We start from the raw sequence: 21,434 nt of genomic DNA, 5'->3' as shown, positions 1-21,434 counted from the left end.
TCCTTCAGATGGATCTAGAGCCAGGAATCTGATGAAGAGGGGCCTGCAGTTTGGTACTCACCATCTCCTCCTGCATAGGAATTCAACTTGGTGTCATCTTCAAAGAGACAGGACAAAGAAGCAAGATTAGTGGAATCGTTAAGGCCTGTCACCCGGGGTCTGGATGATACTTTAAGGAAGTTCAGTCCAACTTTTCATTTTAGATGCAGGAAAACTGAAGCACAGAGAGGGGAGGTGACTTGCTCAAAGTCACATAGCCATGCAATGGTAGAAGGCCCAAACAAGCCAACTTTTCCTGTCTAGTGTCCATTCATTCAACAAATATCAGTTGAGTGTTTACTATGGGCTGGGCCTTGGGAGCAGGTGCTGGTGACACTGCAGGTAACAGATAGTCATGGCCTGGCCTCAGAGTGGGGGGATGGAGGGGCATGTAAAACCCACATGATGCTCGGTGGTATAGCATATGCAGAGCATGTGTCAGGCCCTGGCACAAAACAATAAATAAAACCCACGTGATGAGGCTCTCTCTGTGTGCCTCACCCAGACCATGGGAGCCAAGGAAAGCTTCCCAGAGGCAGTGATTCTTAAGCAAATCAGGGGAATTGGTAGAGTAGGGGGCTGGGGATGTAGGGGCAAAGGTCTGGAGCCAGAAGGAATTTGGCCAGCTGAGAAATAATAGCTCAGGGGCTGGGTGTGGAGGCTTATGCCTATAATCCCAGCACTTCAGGGGCTGAGGTAGGAGAATCCTGAGTTCAAGGCCAGCCTGGGCTACATAGTAAGAGCCTGTCTAAAAAAAAAAAAAGAAAAAGAAAAAGAAAAAGAAAAAAGAAATAGCAGCCCAGTGCAGCTGGAAGGTGGAGAGATGAGGCCGGAGGAGGGGACGCTGCCTGCTGGTACCTGCTGAAGACCTGGCCTTGTGGGCAAATCACCATTCATAGTTTTTTTTTTTTTTTTTGACAAGGTTTGCCATATCCTTTTAGAACCAGAAAGACATACAGCCGTAATCATCTTCACGCTAATGGTTTTTTTGTTTTTGTTTTTGTTTTTTGGCAGTACTGGGGATTGAACTCAGGGCTTCTACCACTTGAGCCCTAGTCTTTTGGCCTTTAGTTTGTTTTTCAGACTGGGTGTCTTGCTTTTGTTCAGGGCCAGCCTCAGACTGAGATCCTCCTACCTATGCCTCCCAAGCAGCTTGGATTAGAGGCATGCACCACCACATCTAGCCTAATGAGTTTTCTATTGGGAAATATTACATAGTAAAATGAATGAGGCACATTTCTGGCCTGGTAACAAAGGCACAGAGAATGACACAAGCAAACCACACTCATTGCCACCATGTAGGGGCAGCCCAATTAAGGGTAACACAGGAGAAATGGCCCCTCAGGGGTTAGTGATTTGAACTTGACCCCCAAATGCCATGTCCTGGGCTCCCATGCCTATCACAGATGCCTTTCCAGCCTCTAATACTGCAGTTCCACTGGAAAGTAACCCTCTAAGTGTGTGTGTTTGTTGGGGAGGGGTCTGTGTCTCAGCCCAGTCTTGCTCAGAGCATGCCCTCTAAGCACAGGGTGAACTAAGGGTGACTGACCAGGGGATGCTTTCTTCTGGGTGGAGTTTTCTTTAACTGGAAGGTCTCCCCTAGACTTGAGTATTAACTCCCCAAGGGCAAGATTTCTTTCTATTTCATCTGCCCCTTGCTACTTCTCCCTGTACCCAGAATCCACACAGACCAGTTTCCATTTCTTTCAGTATAGAGAAAGGCATTGGATCAAGGAGAAAGATCACTGCTTTTGGAGCTGGATCAAACCAACATCCATCTCTTTTTGTCTGTGTGAGCCTGGGCAAGTCATCCACCTCTTTGAGCCTTAGTGTCTTCTCTATAAAACAAGGACATAACAGTATCAATATGCAGGATTGTTAGGAGAACTGAATGTCAATTTATGCATGACCTTAGCACTCTACTTGGCACAGAGTCCGTCCTTCCAAAATGTTAGCTCTCTACCATTCATCATCCTCCTCTATCACTTTCTTCAGGTCGGGTCAAAGACCCCTGTTTCCCTCCTCCCGTTCTCTGGGCGATGTTTAGAAAGGCAGGGGGAACCCCTGAGCGAACTACTTTGCCCCTTATGCGTCTATTTCTTTATCTATAAAATAGGAGTGTGGCCAAATAATATTTTAAAACATTAACTCTTCTTTCTTCTGTTGTTCCTTCCAAGCAGGAGTTTGGCTCAGGGGAAGCTTTAAAGAACCTACAAGTCTTTCAGTCTTTGCCTAAAACTTTCAAATATGTGTGTGATGTATTGGAAAGGGATAAAAGAGGAATCTCCCAGAGATAGCTGACAAATCCTAGAGGGGCCTGGGGGAAACAGAAGATTTGAGGACCCTAGGACTGGAAGAGGCTACTGGGCTTCCAGAGATGGCAGCACAGCACCTCCAGGTGCCTGGACCTCTGCCAACTTCAACCCCAGGCCTCGGGTGACCCAGATGCCCTGGGGATGGCCAGGCATTGTGGATGGGTACCACCTTAAGATGAAGGATGCCATGGACCTACCTGGACTCTGGCCACACGAGGTGGCAGGAGCAGGGAGTTAATGCCAGAATGGTCCAGGGGATTCCCACCACCCCAGCCAACTGGGGCCCGAGAATCAGAAGCAAAAAGGTAAGCTATAGAAAAATGAGGCAATCCTTCTCTCGCCTTGAGTGTGGAGACTGACTTCATGCCTACTACAGGATAAGAAGACTTCACAGATTCTGAAGATTATGATTATGATTAACTGAGATGACTTGTATAAAAAAGCTGGCACTGGGCTGACTTTAATTTTTCCCTCTGTACAGTGAGTTCAATCTCAGATCTCTTATGTGGGCCAGCACAGTGGTTCCAGCCCAGAAGTGGTGTCCACTTGTACTAAACCTGCTTCTGCTTCTCCCCAGCCAGTGAGCTAAGCTCTCTGAGCTTAAGTCCCTCATCTGGAAAAGGGCAAGCAATTCCTGTCCTGTGTGGTGGTCCTTGTCAGAGCCAGCCAGGAAACAGGTCTCCCCGGCCTCTCCCCAGCTCCAGGGCTCAGGCCTTACCTTCCGTGGTGAGACTGTCAATGAGGAGGGAAGAGACGGTGGTGGTGAGGTCGCTGTCAAAGGGGCTGAAGAAGCTCTCAGGGGAGGCTGAGTAGTGGTCCTCATCCTGGAAGTCCTTGCATGTCTTGCCCTCTTCCTGTAAGAGACCTCAGCACTGTAGTCTGGACAGAGCACTTAAACCTGTACTTAGTCCCAGCACTCAGGAGGCTGAGGTGAGAGGATTGATTGAGCCCAGGAGCTTGAGGCCAGCTGGGCAACATAGCGAGACATTGTCTCAAAAACAAACACTGAAAAAAACCAAACAAAACCAGCCTTCCACTTTATCTTGAATGTATCTTATAGGGCAATTTATCTGTCAGTTGCTTCAAATCCTTCCTCAAGGAAGACTGGCTGAGATGCCAATCAAATAAATAGAGCAAATCTGGACTTTCTCCAACAGCCAGCATCAGAAGTAGGCAGCTGGACGAGATTTTTTGGTTTTGTTTTTGGTGATACTAGGGGTTGAACTCAGGGCCTTGCACTTGCTAGGCAGTTGCTTTGTTACTTGAGGCCACACCACTAGACCCTTTTGCTTTTGTTATTTTTCCAGTAGGGTCTCGCTTTTATGCCTGTGCCGGCCTGGACAGTGATCCTCCATCCTCCTATATATACTTCACACAGAGTTGGGGGACAGGTGTGCACCACCACACCAAGACTTTTTTTCCTTTTTTTGCAGTGCTGGAGTTTGAACTCAGGGCCTACACCTTGAGGGCCTACATTCCACCAACCCATTTTTTGTGATGGGCTTTTTCGAGATAGGGTCTCGCAAACTATTTGTCTGGGCTGGGTTCAAACTGCAATCCTCCTGATCTCTGCTTCCTGAGTAGGTACAATTACAGGCATAAGCCACTGGTGCCCAGCTCACACCAAGCTTTTTATTTGTTGAGATAGGGTCTTGCAAACTGTTTGCCCTAACTAGCCTTGAAAGCAATCCAAATAGCTAGCTAGGATTACAGGTGTGAGCCACTGCACATGGCTAAGACGCCTTTCTTTTCTTTTTTAAGGCCAGATAAAGATGCTCACCAGACCCAGACTAATAAAAGGGACCTTGGTGGGTGCATGGCAGTGGAACCTGGGGTCCATCTTTAAACACTAGGCCTGGCATCTTCTAGCTGTGAGTTGGCTTCTCTAATAAGCTCAGTTTCCCCTCTGATCAATGGGGCACAGGTACCCAACTTTTTGAGTCATATTAAATATAAGTGTAGAGCAGCACACAGTTAAGTGTTTGGCACATGCAATGTGCTTGCATTACAAGAAGAGAGAGCTGGGTGTGGTGGTGCATGCCTGTAATCCCAGTACTCAAGAAGCTCAGGCAGGAAGATTATAAGTTTGATGCCAGCCTGAGCTACATAGTATAGACCCTGTCTCAAAATTTAAAAAAAACAAAAACAAATAAATAAACAAGGACTGGTGGAGTGGCTCAAGCAGTAGAGTGCCTACCTAACAAACATGAGGGCCTGAGTTCAAGCCCCATGCCACGCCAATAACAATAATAATAATAAAAAATAAATAAATAAAGAGGACAGAGAAGGAATGGGAGCAAAGAAAGATGCATGAATGAGTGCACCTGTGTGCATCAATTTGCAGTATGAGAAGAGGCTTCTCCTTATCTAGAATCAAAGTGTTGAGCGTTCTGGAAAATTCTAGCAGTGAGATGAACCTGTATGGGACTCAAAATGGTAGGTGCCTGGAACAGCCCTTCTCATCCCCAGAATGACCACCTCCCTCAAAAGCCAGAAGGGCTGGGGGCCTCGGCAGGTGCTTCATTAATGTCACCAGGTACACAGCCTCCTAAAGGATCTAGCTATGACTGAGGCCAGGCCAATGTACCTTCCACAGGGACCAGAGGAATTCTGGGAACTGTCTGCGCAGGGCCAGTCACTAGCAGTACTAGTCTCAGGGACCCTCAGGGCCTTCCAGAGTGGGCTGACTGACTTGGAGCAGTGGCAAAAACAAAGCTCAGATGGAGGGGAGGAGAAGCCACCAAGGGCTAAAGACACCTTGGGGCTTGGGGAGGGGACTGCTGGCAGCCCCTCTTCCCCACCTGGAATAGGGGCTACTGCAGATCACTCATGTCTCTTACCTCCTGGGCACAGCCAAAAGCCAGCCACTCCTGGCGGTAGCGGTCAAAGCCACTGGAGCACCTGCAGAGGGACCAAAAGGTCAGGGATGTGAGGGGCTCGACAGAGCAGCCTTCCCCTTTCATTTCTCCCTACTCTGTAACAGCTCTGTGATGATCATGAGGAGAAAGGCCCCTCCCAGGCTGGGTGGACAGGCTCCCATGGCCATAGCATAGACCTGACTCAGACCTTCCTCTCTACTCCTTCCTGGAAGAAGCGGAAGGTGTTTGTGGCACTCTCACCCTCCTAACCCAGCTCCCCAGTCCAAAGCAACATCTGTCCAGCTGGGTGGGGCTAAACTGCATGAACTCTAGAGACCTTTAAGGTCCTTTGACTCTGTGCTGTCTTGGCATCACTAAGAATTTGGGCAATCTGTACCCACTCTCTCCTCTGAGAAAGGCTTGCTCATTCACAGGCTTGTCCCATTGTTGAGGGGCCTGAAGGTGGGCAGAAGGTAGGCATCAGCGGAATTAGCCAACACCTCCCTGTGTGATTACTAAATGACAATAAGGTCCTGCCAGAGGCTGGGAGAGATTAAACTCTGGCTGACAAGGGTCTCTGGAGAGGACACTGCAGTGTGGCTGGTCTGGAAGCCATCAAGTGCCTCCCTCCCCAGGGACAGTGTGGAGCATGAATCAGAGATGTTCTCTGCAGCACTGTGCTCAAATTTCCCTTCTTCCCTCTTCAGTGCCAGGAGAAGCCACCAAACCCTACTCAAGCCCAGAACATCTGCATGGGATGAATAATATTCCACACCACCAGAACAGAGAAAGAAGTCTCCATAAGTTAACTTAACACTAGCAGCCACCCACCCGTCTGCCCAAGACCCAGTGAGGCCAACAGCACTGGTTTCTGAGGGCCATTGTTCATTGCTTCAGTAGAGGCTTCCATAGCGTCCAGGCTGCTGCTCCCGCCTGAGGATGCTGAACTGGTGCAACTACATGCTCCTTCTTTCAGGTCCTCCATACTCATGATTTGGAGGATGGTGGATTATTCAAGTTCCTTTTAGATCAAGCTAACTGCTTCTTTTAAGGACTGAACTTTCAGTATAGGTCTAAGAACATTACATGCTAAGTCCTGTCAACCAGTCCAGAGTCAAAGAAGGGCATGAGAAATGACCATTTATTGAACATCTCCTGAATGCAGACACTGCCCCAGCCACAGGCTGCTTCTGTCCCTTCTCATAGGACCTCACAGTGACATGCGGAGACAAGAATATGACAGTCACTTCCTGCGCTAATCTGAAGCTAAAGTCACCTTAGACTCCACAGTGGGTCATGGGGAGGGAGTGATATAATGACAGAAAGATGCCTGTCATAGTAAGTGAAATTGTCTAAATCAGATCCAGCCCCAGAGCAGGGAGGGGGTGCCCTGGAAGGCTACAGAGGGTAGAGTTGGTGGAGGGAAGGAAAAAGGAGAACCTGGGGTGCCACTGCACCAGATCTGCCTTCTGGCTTTTTAGGGACATGGGGTCAGCTCTCATTTGGAGCCAAGGCTCTAGACAGCTGGCAAGGCGGGGCACAGGCTGGAGTGAGCCCAAGCCAGTTGGGCATCTGGGGACCCATCGTTTCCAGCCTGTCTGCCTCACACCCACTAATGGAGGGTCCTCATGCTGCAGCTGACAACCACAGCAGAGACAGAGGCCACTGGCAGAGGCCCTGCGCTTCCCCACCAGACTAGTCTTTTCATGTTGGGGGCCCCAGTCCACCCCCTCATCACACTGTCACGATCTCTGAGCCTGAGCATGGCTGCTAACTGGAGAGGGGTGAAGGGGAGGTGAGGGTCTGTGTTCATCTGACCCATTCTGCAGTTCCTATGGCTCAGCCTGTGTTGGATGCTGAGTCACACTGTGGCAGTCAGCCCCAAGATCCCAGGGCTCATCTGAGGCCACCTAGAGCGTCTCCCCACTGCTGACAATGGTTTTCACCTTGGAAAGTGCACAAGATGAGGCACTCCAAAAGTCAGACCCCTGGGGTCCTGGTCCCAGGGGCTCGTGTTCACTGGATTGGGGTGGGTTTTCTTGTACCAAGACCTGAAGGTGATTCTGAGAACCTCACAGTCTGCAGTCTGCAAAGCAACACTCCAGGAAGAGCCAGCCTTGGGATCTGCTCTACCAGCTCTCTCAGGCTCTGCGTCCTTCCTGCGAAGGTCCCCGAGTCTTTGTTTAAATGCTGTTTGGCATTTGAGGAGTTCACATAATAGTGAGTTCCTCACCCATGACTCCCTGAGTCGCATAGCCCCCGTCCATTTTACAGGGTAAACAAACAGGTCTCATAGAATGAGTAAAAGCATAGTTGAAGGGAAGAATACCTCGGAGGCCTAGTGAGCCCCCTGCCTGCTCCTCCCTGCCAGGCAGTCCTGTGTGCCAGGCAGGCTGCCTGTAGAGGCCAGCAGTTCTGTTTCTGCTCCAGGAGGTTGGAAAGCAGCAAAGGAAATGCTGACAGCTGCACAACAGCTGCCCAGGAACTTGGAGATTACAAGTTTTGAGATTTTCAAGATTGCCTTAGAGGCTCTTAGAGTTCTTAGGACTTTCCACCCTCATGAGAGCCCTAGTCCCCAAAGGAATCCTTTTTTCCCCCTCTGCCTTTTATTTATCTTGGAGAGGAGAACAGAACTTGAAATGAGTCTAATCTGTGAGGAAATGATTTCAGAACAAGGAGTGGAAGATGAGTCAGGTTTAAGAACTTTATCCCTAGACTGGATCTCACCCAGAATTTTCTATGCTTCCAAAACCAAGCAAACACAGCTTTGTAGCTTCTCCTGTTTCCATGGGTGCCTGCAACATCCACACCCCTGGTTTTCAGGAAACTGTGTTTCAGCCCCAGAAAGAATACTTGAGGCAGTATTTTGGGATCACAGGGCTCCCCAGTAGTAATGGTTCTTTGGTTCACAGCCTGTCTCTGAGCTGGCAATTCTTATACTTGTTGGCAGACAAGGTGCCATTAAAACACAGGCTCCCAGATCTCTCCTGAAATCCTGACCCAAGGAGCCTAGAAATCTGCATGTTTAACAGGAGCCCGGTAATTATGGGATGCCCACAGCTTTGGAATGGGCACATGCCCTGCCACATGTGAAGCCCTGCTCTAGGATGTAACAGCCTTTCCTGAGGGTGCGGAGGGAGCTACCGGAGCTGGAGTCCCTGAATGGTCATCCAGAAGCCCAGCGTCAGCTCAGGCCACAGCCTGCCACCTGCATAAGCTTCAGAGAGAAACTCGCTTCTGTAACATTCCTGTCCTAAGGGTCAGAGTGGTACTGGCCAGAGAGAGAGCCTCATGCTGGCCAATTTTGGGCAGTGAAGCCTGAAGCCGGAAGTGGGCCTTTGTCACCCTTTGGCCCTCCTCCATGGTCTGTTGTTGGGATTCAGTGCATAACCTGGCACAAACCTCTGTAGGACATGGCACCAGCTGCAGTTGAAGGTTAGATCCGAGGACATGCAGGCATCACAGCTCCGATGCTGCAGGCAGGCTGCAAGAGAGGGGCAGAGGCCACTCAGCACCTCTCCATTTGCTCCAAAGGGTACAACTCCTAAATTCTGGGTCCTTCCAGAACTATGGAATCTCTGATTTAGTGGGGACCCTGGAGGCCCTTATTGCCACCCTCATTTGAAAAGCAGCCCAAATTGCTCCCTCTGTTCCTCCTTTCTTTTTATTCCTCCCTCCCTCACCACCCCCTGCTTCCTTCCTTCCATCACCCAGGGATTAAGCCCCTGAGCTGGTGCTGAGGATTCCACAGTAAAACCTAGTCCCTGCCTTCTGGGGCTTATAGTCGTATGGAGAAATAGCAGGTAATCAAACAAAAATAATCACAGGATTATGATTGTTATGAGGTCTATGAAGAAAACTTACAGGACACTGTAAGTGTGTACAGCCAGGGATGTTATTCAGTAAGCCTGCCTTATTTGCAATACACACAGTTTTGCCCAAATGAGGTAATAAATAAATAAATAATCAAAAGAAATTTCAAAAAACAAAAAATTTTAATTCCTTAGCATGCATGCTGCAGCTCAATTGGTGTGGAGAAGCTCTCAGTTCTGTGTTATCATCAGTTGTGTTTAAATCATTGTGTGATCTGCTGGGTGTTTTCCTGCCCTTAATTTTGTGAAAATATGCTTTCCAAAAAAGCAAATGGTGCCCCCAAATCAAAGTAAAAGAGATCAAGTGAAAATGTGAGATTTGTTGAAAAGCAGGGCATGTTTGCTGGCATTGTGGGAAAAATCAGTCAAGCATCTTCAGTACTGCACTGGGCGCTATGTATCCTGGGCATTCATGGTCTGTCCTCAATGGCTGTGTAGTTGGAACCATGCACCCTGAGATACCAAGTCTACTGTACTTCCGGATATACCTCCTGCATTCACACGTTGACTGAGGCATCTAAGATGCTCAGGTCTTGCTTTGCAAGTGCAAAGCCCTGAGCTCAAACCTCAGTACCACCAAAAAGAAAAGAAAGTAAAAAGTGCTGCAAAATGAGAAATTTGCAACACGTGTAATGGATAAAGAACTGATACCTAAGGTCTATAAAGAACTACTACCTATCAATAAGAAAACAGATAATCCAATAGAAAAATGGGGAAAAGACTTGAATCAGCATTTCACAGGAGAGGAAATGCAACTGAATAATAACCAAGTGGAAATATGACTCATTAGTTATCTGGGAAACATAAATTAAAACTATTATCATGACAGCACTCCAACATTGCTAAAACTTAAAAAAAGCTTAATACTAAGTGTTGAAAAGGATGCAAAAAAACCCAAAAAAACAAAAACCTGGAACACTGAAATACTATTGGTGAGGGTGTAAACTGAAATGACTACTTTGGAAAAAATTTAATGATATCTATCAATGCAGACCTTATGATCAAACAATTCCAACCCTTTAAATAGACTGTGGTATATTCACACAATGGAATATTATACAAGAATGATTAGAGGTAAACTACAGCACACAACATGGATGAATCTCACAGTAATACAACATCAAGTGAAAGATGCCACTCAAAAAGTACTTACAGTATGATTTCATCCCATACATACAATATATGTGAACAAAATTAAGCATACATACATGCACATATTGCATATCTCAAAAGATATGTATAGTACCATTCAAACCTGAATACCACCAAAAAAAAAAAGATGTATACAACACCAAAAGACACACAGCAGCATTTTTCATAACAACCCAAAACATCAACACTATCAATATCAGACTGAATAAACAGATTATGGTATATTTCTAAAATGGAATATTATACAGGAATGAAAATGCTATACACAACATGAATGAATCTCACAATACAATGTCAAGTGAAAGACACCACGCTCAGAGAAGTAGATACAGTATGATTCCAATAATATAAAGCTCAAGAATAGGCAATCTATGGTATAAAATGTCAGTATTGTGGTCATGTTTGGGGTAGGAGAAAAGGAGAAGGAGGTTGAAGAAGACTCCAATACTAGTAACTTCAAATTTCTGATCTGAGTAAATGATAACATGAGTGTGTCTGATTTGTGAAAACTCACTGAGTTGTACATTTAATATTGTGCACTTCTCCATGTTACCCTTCAATAAAAATGTTGCATTACTGAAAAAAAAAAAAAAAAAGATGCTCAGGTCTGCCCTTGCCATGCTAGCTGGCAGTCCTCACTGCCTACTCCCGACATCGAGCCCTTAGGAGGGACTGCTGCCAAAATCCCACCTGAGCCTCCTCCTAGGAAGTCTGAGCAAACCAGGTATAGGGATCCCATTCCTTTCTTCTCACTCTCCTCTAGAAAATGAGCTATTCGCAGAGCACAGGGGCCATCATCACTGCTCTTTCAGCCTACAGTTTGACTTGGAGGTTACTTCACACTCAGGTGCCTTAGTTCCCTCAATTACGAATCAGGGAATGTACTACCACCTGCCTGGGAGACTCACCGTGAGCATGAAGTGAGAGGTACTGAGGAGGAGCATCTGGTAACTGTCACTTGTTATACATTTATTTATTCCTCTTAATAAATCTGGGAGGTGTTCCTCCATCTACTCATTCATTCAACAAATACTGCCAGGCATGGTGGTATATACCTGTAATTCCATCACTGAAGAGGCAGAGGCAAGGAGGATCAGGAGTTCAAGTTCACCCTAGGCTACATAATGAGTTCTAGGCTAGTCTGAGCTATATAGTGAGACTCAGTCTTAAAAAACAAAATGAAACAAAACAAAACAAATAGTTACTGTCCACTGGGGTCAGGTACTATCCCAAGTGCTGGAGACCAGGAATGAGTTGAAAAAGGCAGAGACACCTGCAAGTGGACAAACATTAAGTCTGCTCCAGGACTTCAGGGTGGCAGAATGAGAGTGGCGGATGGGTCCCACTAGGGAGACAGAGGAAGGCCCTTGGAGCAGGGACCTTTGGACAGAGACAGAGAAGAGAGAGAGAAAGCTGACAGCTCTCCTGGGGAAAGAAAGGCCCAGGCAGAAGGCCCAAGTGTGGGCCTTCACAGAGCAGATAGATAGGAAGCAGCAGGAATGAGGACTGTCTTGATGGAGGGTGACTGGGTTAGTGGGTGGAGCTGAGACCGGAAAGATGTCCGAACCCTGTGTCCCCCTGATGTCTGGGGGGAAGTCACTGCTGAGCCCAGGCAGAGTTGGCCCAGCATTCATGACCAAACCCTCCTCCTCTGTTTGACCCCATTGCACATTCCAGGATGGCAGAATGCCCCCATCAGTGGGAACGCCCCCATCAGTGGGAACGCCCCTACTCACTTGGTAATGGGGTGAACTCCACAGCTGATGTGCTGGTGATCTTGCTAGAGTCCAGCTCCACACGGTGGTATTCAAAGATGGTCCTGCGCCGAGACTCTGAAACAGAGGTAGAATCTGTCATCAGGAGTATGTCACAGCAGAGGGCTTTGAGGCTTGTACCCAGAGCCTGCCAGGAGTTAGTCTGCAATCTCTAAGGAGGAAGTAAACCTGTCCACCTGGAATAGCGATGCTGAAACTGCAGGGAGACTGGAGGACAGGAGCTGATCCTGAGAGGAGAGCCCTCTATGATGAGCAGGGTGAGCGACACAACACAGAGGCCTAGCTGTTCCTGGTGTCAGGATGAGGGGATTTCCTGCCTCCTTATGCCTCTGAGCCATAACACCTATTGATCCCTCGACCCATATATTCTTCTGTCCTTCTCTCCTTATCTAGCATACTCTTGCAGCTCCAGCTCAAGCCCTGGTTCCTCTGAGTAGCTCCTCCTCCCCCCCCCCCGCCCCGCCCCACTTAAGCCAGGTGCCCTCCTCCTACTGCATTCATCACACTGGCTGGACAGTAGGTTCTGTTAGAATGGGGGCTGTGAGTACCTGGCCCTGAACCTGATCCACAGTGAGTACTCTGCAAGTGGAAAGACTGCGTTTTGGACAATGCTGACCACATCCCCTCCTGATGGAGGCCTGTGCAAGATTCAGGGACTGGAGCCAAGCTTAAGTCCTAAATCCCTTCAGAAACTTCCCTCAGGACCTCAGAGTCAGAAGACTCAAGTTCTGATTCAAGTTCTGCTCCTGACCTTGTTAAATAACCTTAGGCAAGTCACTGAGCCTCAGTTTCTTGTCTATGAAGTGGAAATGCAGAAACATCTGCCATGACACCTTTGAAAGGAAAAAACTGGAATTGTAAAGGCTAGTCCTGAAATGGTAATCTCACATGCTCTGATATTTCCCACTATCCCACCATGCTCAACCAAGAACCATGACTCAGGAATGGTTTCCTTCTGTGCTGAAAGGCAAGCATCCAGCTGCTGACCTTTGCAAATGAGTTTCCCCACATGGGGAAAGGGCCACTTAGTGTGTGGTCTGCCCAACACCCCTTCCTTCTTTTGGAAACAGCATTTCCTTTGGGGGATCTGTGCCCAGCCCATTTCTACATGTGGACTGCCTCAGACTCTCCATCTTCCATGATCCTGCCTCAAAGTGATTGGTTCAGGGTTGGACCAGAGACCTTCTCTGGGCCTTTTCAACTATAACCAAGAAGACTTTTGCTCTGCAGTAATGAAATTGAGAAGATGCAAGGTCAGACCCTATGAACAACCATGGTTCCAGTTTCGTGGGGAAAGCCAGAGAATTAAGCCATTTTGTGGAGAGAAATAGGAAGTACTGGTGGTGTTCTGGGACCTGTCCTGGGCCCCATCTTTCTAGGTGTTCAGCTCTTCCTTTAGTTCTCTGGGCTACTTCAGCATTCTCCAACGCAACCCACATCCCTTTCTGTTTAAACTAGTTTGGATTGGATTTTTGGCATTTGAAGCCCAGAGCTGATGGGAACATAAGCTTCTCACTTAGCTAAAGGTGGTTTGGAGGAAAATTTCTCAAGGTGTCCACAGAGATCAGTAGGAGGATCATATTGGGTCTCTCATGCCCCCACTATCCTCCTGTATGAAGAATCTAGGGGAGGAGTATCTACCACTTAGCAGAACATCTCAGCTGTGTTTCATGATTTACTTATCCTCAATCTTGGAATTGTTCCCTCCTACTAAACACAGGACTGAACCCCAGTTGACCCCAGTCTAAAGCATGCTGTCTCTCTCCATCACATCACACAGCCCTGCTGCAGGGTTACAGCAGACATCTCAGCCTCCAAAATAATTGACACCACAGAACATCATTTCATGCAATGAGAAGGAAACGGCTCTGGCATTGGTGCCAGCAAAGGTACCCTGGAACTAAACAGGAACCAGCTCTGGGGCCTGTGCTTGAAATGCCAGCACTGCCCCCTCACTCCCTTGTCACTAGGGGAGGCCACCTGTCATTCATGGGACAGGCCCTGCTCTGGTCTGGGTGTGAAGGGAAGAGAAATTGGGAGGCTGACCATGACCACAGAGAAAGAGAGGCCCTATATCAGGACAGGGACACGGGGAGTGGAGGATATGGGAGGCACTGCAACCGGGTGGACACCTGGGTGACCCTGAATGAGGGGCTGAAGCTCAGTGAACCACATCCAGCAATGAGACTAGTCATACTGCACTTACGGGGTTGTTCTGAGAATTACAAGACAGCTCCTGCACAAAAAGCACCTGAATCCCAGGAGCTGCTGCAAGCTTGAGAAACCCTCTTTCCTCTCAGCCCCAACTCCTTCTTTAAAAATTTTATTTTTATTAGTACATATTAATTGTACAAAGGAGTTTCACTCTGACATTTCCATACATGCATATAATATACTTCGATTAAAATCACTCTCTATTACTCTTTCTTATCCTCCTCCCAGCTCCTTTTTTTGTTATGTTTCTTGTGGCTGAGACTCTAAGGCACTTTTAGCCACACCTAAACCCTCAAACTCCACCCTAACCAATGTTATAAATTTCAACATGAGGAAGAAGGATGGCTCACTTCTTTCTTCTGTTCCACTTTTTTTTTTTGGTGGTGGTACTGGGCTTTGAATTCAGGTCCTCAAGCTTGCTAGGCAGGTTCACTTCTTTCTTCTTTTCCTTTCTCTCTCTCTCTCTCTCTCTCTCTCTCTCTCTCTCTCTCTCTCCTCTCTGTCTCTCTCTCTCTCTCTGATAGCATATTTCAGAGAATTTCTAGTGGACCAGCACGTCCCTTCTGCTATGGAGATTGCTGTGAGTGGAGACCCACAAAGAGACAGCTGACCACCATGCTGGCTGGCAACCTGGACATCCTGGTCCACCACCTTTACCCTCCCAGCCTTCAGTGCCATTCCCCCACTGCCCAGCATCCTGTGTGCCTCTCTTTGCCCTCTGCAAGGTCCAGGGTGCTTGCTGTTCTTCCTGGGGCTGCCACTCCTCGCCCTGGCCTCTGCTGGTTTTTTCCTGGTCCAAAGGAAATGCCGTTTTTTTCTTTTGCCCCCTCTGGATAATGAGGCAATAGAAGTGGGGGATGTTGGTGCTCAGGTGTCAAATGGGCCTGGGGGCACTAGGGGTTGGGATGAATCTCCCACTGATGCCCTGAAGGCTGCTCAGAGAGTACTGATTTAAGAATCTCCCTAAACACACACACACATGCACACACACACACACACACACATTGCATACACACTGGCTGTCATGGAGAAGGTGGTGGTGGTGGGAGGCCTTTCCTGCCAGGGAGGATGACCACTCCAGCTCTGAGGTGCCCTCCCATCCTGTGGACTCCTGAATAGAAGCTGGATAGTTTGGAATGAGATCCAGGCCTTGTCCTGCTTTCTCTCTCCATCTTCCATTCAGATAGGTCTGAGAACGTGCTACTTCTCAGGCAAACAGCTGGAAAGAGTGGGTGGGATGAGGTGTCCAGGCGACCCTATCAGGTGTGCACCAGGAGAATATCACTGGGTATGGGCTCTGTCGGAGATGAGATGGGCCACAGCTTCAGAGACTTGGCAATATCAGGCTGAGAGCTGCCAGGGAGCTAAGAAGTCAAATTGTCTTGCCATTCATTTTACAAGTGGGGAAACTGAGGTTCAGACTGATAAATTTTGTATGACACTTTACAATTTATCAAGCCTATCCACAACTTTAAATGGAAACATCTACCATAACTGAATGGGAAAACTTGCCCCAAAGCCTAGCGCCATAGGTACGGCAGTCACTCCTCAGCACACCTGTTCTGTCCCAGGGCTCTGCTAAATCTTGAGTGAGCCTTCAGTGACAGCAGGACAGACCTGGTGCTAGCCACCTTGGGGCTCATATCAGGAGGTTACCTGGTTCTGAATCATTTCACCCTCACAACTTTCTGGGGTATACAGACAGATGTCACTGTTCTCCACATTTTATAAAGGAGGAAGATGAGATTAAGGAGGGGACATTATTTGCTCAAAGCCACACAATCTTTTTTTTTTTTTCCTTTGCAGGGGCCAGACTTAAAACTCAGGTCTTAATGCCAGGACAGCTCTAGAAAGCTCCCAAACGTGTGCACAGTTCAACAACTGCCTCGGGCAAGGTGGGGAGAAGACCAGGAAGTCCCCACTTATAGCTTAGGCCAATTTTTTTTTAATTTTATTATTCATATGTGCATACAAGGCTTGGGTCATTTCTCCCACCTGCCCTCACCCCCTCCCTTACCACCCACTCCGCCCCCTCCCTCTCCCCCCCACCCCCTCAATACCCAGCAGAAACTATTTTGCCCTTATTTCTAATTTTGTTGTAGAGAGAGTATAAGCAATAATAGGAAGGAACAAGGGTTTTTGCTGGTTGAGATAAGGATAGCTATACAGGGCATTGACTCACATTGATTTCCTGTGCGTGTATGTTACCTTCTAGGTTAATTCTTCTTGATCTAACCTTTTCTGTAGTTCCTGGTCCCCTTTTCCTATTGGCCTCAGTTGCTTTAAGGTATCTGCTTTAGTTTCTCTGCGTTAATAAGGACAACAAATGCTAGCCAGTTTTTTAGGTGTCTTACCTATCCTCACCCCTCCCTTGTGTGCTCTCGCTTTTATCATGTACTCAAAGTCCAATCCCATTGTTGTGTTTGTTAGGCCAATTTCTATGGTGCAAATCTTCCCACCAGAGTTAATTTCATGTTGCTCCTTTAGTTACTGAACTAGTGCTAAGAAGAAACTGCACAACGGGCTCCCACCCATGCAAGTTAGTGATCTCCCTCCCCACTCCAACACTGCTTAGAGCATCCTCATTTGTGTTTCTAAAAGAGTCACAGAAAAACATTTACATATCTGTCTTTAAGAATAAATAATTAAGCCACACATTGGTGGCTCAAGCCTGTAATCCTTGTTACTTAGGAGGTCGAGAACAGGAGGATTGTGGTTCAAAGCCAAGCCCAGGCATACAGTTCTCGAGACCCCATCTCAAAAACTCATCACAAAAAATAGCTGGCGGTGTGGCTTAAGTGGTAGAGCACCTGCCTAGCAAGCATGAGGCCCTGAGTTCCAACCCCAGTGCTGCTCCCTCCAAATTAAATTAAATAAAAATAATTAAGTCATTGTGTTTCCTTTCCTCCTAAACAATCTTCAGGCTTAGCGACAAGAGGTCCAGGAGGCAGAACCAGGAGTGGTGGCTAATGTCTGTAATCCCAGCACTCAGGAAGTTGAGGCAGGAGGATCAAAAGTTCAAGGCCAGCCTGGGCTACATAGTAAGACCTTATCTAAAAAAAAAAAAAAAAAGGTCAAGTAGTAACTGCCAGGCATTTATAGGGTTACATGGTCCGGAACTGTGAATGAGGTCCACAGAGCCTTGTACATAGGAATGCACCTCCTCTCCAACCTCCCAAATACACAAAGCACCCACATATGCACATGCACACAGACACATGCACACAGACACCCTAAACACAGACATGCACACAGGCCCGTACGCACAAAGATGATATTGTGGTACTGGGGATCAAACCCAAGGCCCACATATGCTGTAGGGCACCCTCTGTGTGACACACTGTGAGAAGGTGCCCTGGGAGTCTGGGAAGCTCTAGGTGGAGGATGGAATGTTCCAGGCAGCCTTTCCCAAACCTACTACCTGACTTTTCAGCTGTCTCTCCGGAAAAGCCACCACTTTCAGCACCAAAATACAACAGGATAAAAAAGAAATGTGGAACTCCAGGGCTCCCCTCCTGACTTCCAAGGGGCCTGGGGCCCTGGGGTTGGAGCCTAAAGTCAACCTGTTGTCCTGATTTTGCCTTCGAGGCTCAGCTGAACAGCTCTGCTTACCCTTCTGCAGGGTCAGTGATCCCTGCTCCCAGCTCCACAACCCCCTGTGCAGTGTCCAGTGTCACCTGTCACACTGCTCAATCAATATCTAGTTTCTTGGCCAATCCTTCCCCGACCAGACTTCAATCTCCCTAGGGACAGAATCCACCTGGCCTTCTTTCTGTCCTTCCTTCCTTCCTCTCTTCCTCCCTTCCTCCCTCCCTTCTTTTTTTTTTGCACCTGCTATTTGTCTCTGCACTCCTGCCCCTGACACCAATCTTTGAATTTAACAGGGCTTCATGAAGCAGCTGGGAATGAGTGATTGGGTTACAGACTACAGAAAACCTCAGCAACCTTTTGTAACATCAGCTGTAGCCCAGAAGAAGCACACCCTTCCTCCCCCACTCACCACAGATGGAGGCCTTTCTCGAAAGGACTGTCCCCAGATGGCCACAGAAAGTCAGATCTCTTCCTAGGTTGGAACCCAAAGAGGGTGCAGAGCTGGCTTTCAGGAGCTCTCCATCTCAAGGATGAAAGACAGGTGGAACAGGAGGAACAGGGACTCAGGCATATATGGAGACATGCACCTGTCAAAGGAGCTATCTAAAGACAGAGACACACAAGCAACAGCCAGGGAAGGCAAGGCTCCTGGAAACCTCCCACTAGGATCTAGGGTGGGGGCAGAGCTGGGAATGTGCCCCCGACATGGGTGCAGCCAGAGATGGCCAGATGTTCTCGGAAAACAAGCTAGAACCTACCAGCCAGGCGGGGCAGATGAGGGTGCATGTGTAGGAGTCTGTCTCTAATTGAAAAGAGTGGCTTGCTGCAACTGCTGACTTGTACTTGAGTGTATGTCTTTGGTAATAGTTTTATTTTTTAATAAACAGAATCCTTAATATCCCTGCTTGAGTTGTTTGCCTGGGGATTATTTCACCACATGTGGGGCTTGCCCAGGAACAATGACATCCATGTGTACAACCAGCAGATCCTTTCCAGAACCAGGATGGGGGCTGTTCCCAAGCCACATTTCTGACAGTTGGCGATGTTCTGTTTTATCTCTGCTCCCAGCCATCCAATTCAGAAATGCTGAGACGGAAAACCTGCCACCCCGTCAGGAAATGTTAGCAGCTTAAAAGAAGTTTACGTATCCCACTTTGTTCCTAGACTGGCTACCAGGGGAGAGCATTGGTTTGGTCAAAAAAACTCAGGATGCTGAAAGGTCCAGCTGCCAAAGTCATCCCAGAATGGATGTAACCGTTGATATAAAAGTGTTAAAAAAAAAAAAAAGAAAAAAGAGTGAAATGGCTGGGCATGATGGTACATGTCTGTAATCCCCACTACTAGGGAGGCAGAAATGGTAGGATTACAGTTCAAGGACAGCCCAGGAAAATTTAGTGGGCAAAGATAGACAGATCCTATCTGAAAAACAAAACTAAAGGCAAAAGGACGACAAGTATGGCTCAAGTGGTAGAGCACTTGCCTAGCAAGAGTGAGGCCTGGAGTTCAAACCCCAGTAATAAAAAATAAAAATAAAAATGTAAGATAGTAGGTTGGGGCAAAGTCTTCATCCATTCATCCCTTCATTCATTCCTTTGCTCACTCATTCAATAATCATGACTCAAGCCCCTGAAGGGAACCCTGAGAAGTTTTCAGCCCAGGAGGGAAAGAAGAAGGATTTTCCCCCAGCATTTAAGAAAAGAAGAAAAACAGCAGAGAAAGAAAAGGTAAGGCTCAGGAAGAGAGTAGTGAGCAAACCAGAAGAGAAAGGGAAAAAGAAAAACCAGAAGAGAAGGGGGGAAAAAAAACCTCCAAGGAACAGCACTTTGAAGAATCCTTTATTAAGAGAGATAAGAAGAGGACATGGGCCAGATCTGGTGACCCCACCCTGTCTCCCTGTCTCCACTCACGTCCCTCTCCCTGGCTGCTCCCTCTCTCCTCAGGCCCTCTGCTCCCCACCCCCATACACACACACCAGCTGCCTGGCTCAGGCCTCTGACATACATTTGGCCTCAGCTCTGCCTTGGAAAGGAAAGTCCTAGTAAAGGAGAAGAGCCCTTGTGTTAGGGCTGTCTGAGGCCATGCTCGGACCAGCCAAAGGGCAAGCTACAATTTGGAGCCCTTGATAACCAAATCCTCATTAACCAATTCTACTAATTCAGAATCTGTCAGTTTTGACATTGCTTTTATACTTTCTGTGAAATAGTTTCTTAAGCCAATGAATAGAGGAAAACAGACTTCTGGAGGTCTCTCCATCCAGATAAAGAGCAGCTAGGCCATCCATCTACAAGTAGATGTTGGTAACTGTGCATGGCATCAAAGGTGCTCTGCAGAGTCTCCTCAAAGTAGCAGTTTGCATAAGGAAGTCATTGTAGAAGCCTGCTGGTTTTCACCATCTTCTTCCCTCAACCCCAGCAGGGGGATGGTGAAGAAACTTCCCTCTACCCCCAGTCCAGCAGGGGTGGTAGAAGGTGCTCAGAGCCTTGGGGAGAACAGAGTTCCCCAGAAAGGAACTGGCTGGGGAGGAGGGGGAGTGAGAAACCAGAGAGAAGCTCACCCATTTTGGGCTTCTGTGGAAAGAACAGGGTCTGCAGACCAGAGGCCTCTCCCTGGCCTTCTCACTTAAGCCATTGTTATTTGGGGTTAATGGTTGTTTTGTAGATCAGCCCAGTCCAAACAAATTCCCTTCTTGCCTGGTGGAATATCAGACTTTGAGGAGTCTGACTTCTTAGCCACAGAAAAGCCATGGCTCCAGAAAGCACAGGTTGTGGGCCCATTTTATTTATTTTTTCTGTGCTGGAGTTCAAACCCAGGGCTTTGCACAAACTGTATAGCCCATTTTAAAATCCAGTGAAGGCTGGGGATACTTTTCCAGAAAAATGGATGAATGTGTATGTCACTATTTATTCCATTTACAATTTTAGGAGCTCTCAGACCTCCTAGAGTCTAGGACTGGGTCCCTCAAGTTAAAATCTGATAAAGGTATGCAGTTTTCAAAACTCTCCCTCCCAAACTTGAGTGGCTCCAGGCTCCTGTTCTGACATTGAGTCACAAAGGCTCAGAGGACGGGGTCTCGGCTGTACCCATTCCCTTCTGTTGTACTCCAAATCCAGCAAGTGGATGCAGATCTTTGTATTAACTTTCCATTTCTCGAGTGCCTGCCCTGCTGCAGGCACCAGACTCAGCACTGGGGCACAGAGAGCCCCCAGGGGATTCGCAGCCCACTGGGGACGAGGCAGCTAGGGCAGGAGGATGAGTATTAGAGGCACCAGCAAAATGCAATTAGGGGAGAAGAGGAAACCGAGAGTTCTGCCTGGAGGAGGCAACATCTGGGCTGGACCGATGGATAGGAAGAATTTTGTCAGGTAGTAAAAAGGGTTGATGTAGGGAGCATTCTGTATCAAGGAACTGGGTTCAGAGAGCAAAGGGTACATATATCAGGGATTATGGGGCAGAGGCTTCGAAAGGGAGGGTTTGGAGATAAGCCACTATGGCTGCTGTGCCCAGCTGCATGGGGCCTCAAATCCACACTAAGGAGTTTGCCTTGATCTTGAAGGCAACAGGCAGCCGGAGAATGACATGATCAGAGCTGGCAGTGACAAGAAGAAATGGGAGTGGGGA

General features: G+C 47.7%; 1 protein-coding gene across 2 annotated transcripts in view; it reads right to left on the bottom strand.

Moving 5' to 3' along the window:
* Plxdc1 (plexin domain containing 1) overlaps nt 1–21,434 on the bottom strand; it is a 62,139-nt gene that overhangs the window by 6,937 nt on the left and 33,768 nt on the right. For both annotated transcript variants that reach the window (XR_012438605.1, XM_020172249.2), the window contains exons 8-12: nt 11,973–12,068; nt 8,615–8,696; nt 5,195–5,255; nt 3,073–3,208; nt 62–97 (exon numbers count right to left, since the gene is read on the bottom strand). Coding sequence is in view for 1 of the 2 variants with exons in the window: in XM_020172249.2 (XP_020027838.2) it covers nt 62–97; nt 3,073–3,208; nt 5,195–5,255; nt 8,615–8,696; nt 11,973–12,068 (411 nt within the window). In the remaining variant the exon portion in view is untranslated. The remainder of the gene's footprint in view (nt 1–61; nt 98–3,072; nt 3,209–5,194; nt 5,256–8,614; nt 8,697–11,972; nt 12,069–21,434) is intronic.

Source organism: Castor canadensis, chromosome 11 (genome assembly GCF_047511655.1).
Source record: "Castor canadensis chromosome 11, mCasCan1.hap1v2, whole genome shotgun sequence".
Lineage (NCBI taxonomy): Eukaryota > Metazoa > Chordata > Mammalia > Rodentia > Castoridae > Castor > Castor canadensis.
Note: the sequence above shows the minus strand (reverse complement) of the source record. Positions and strands in the feature narration are given on the sequence as shown.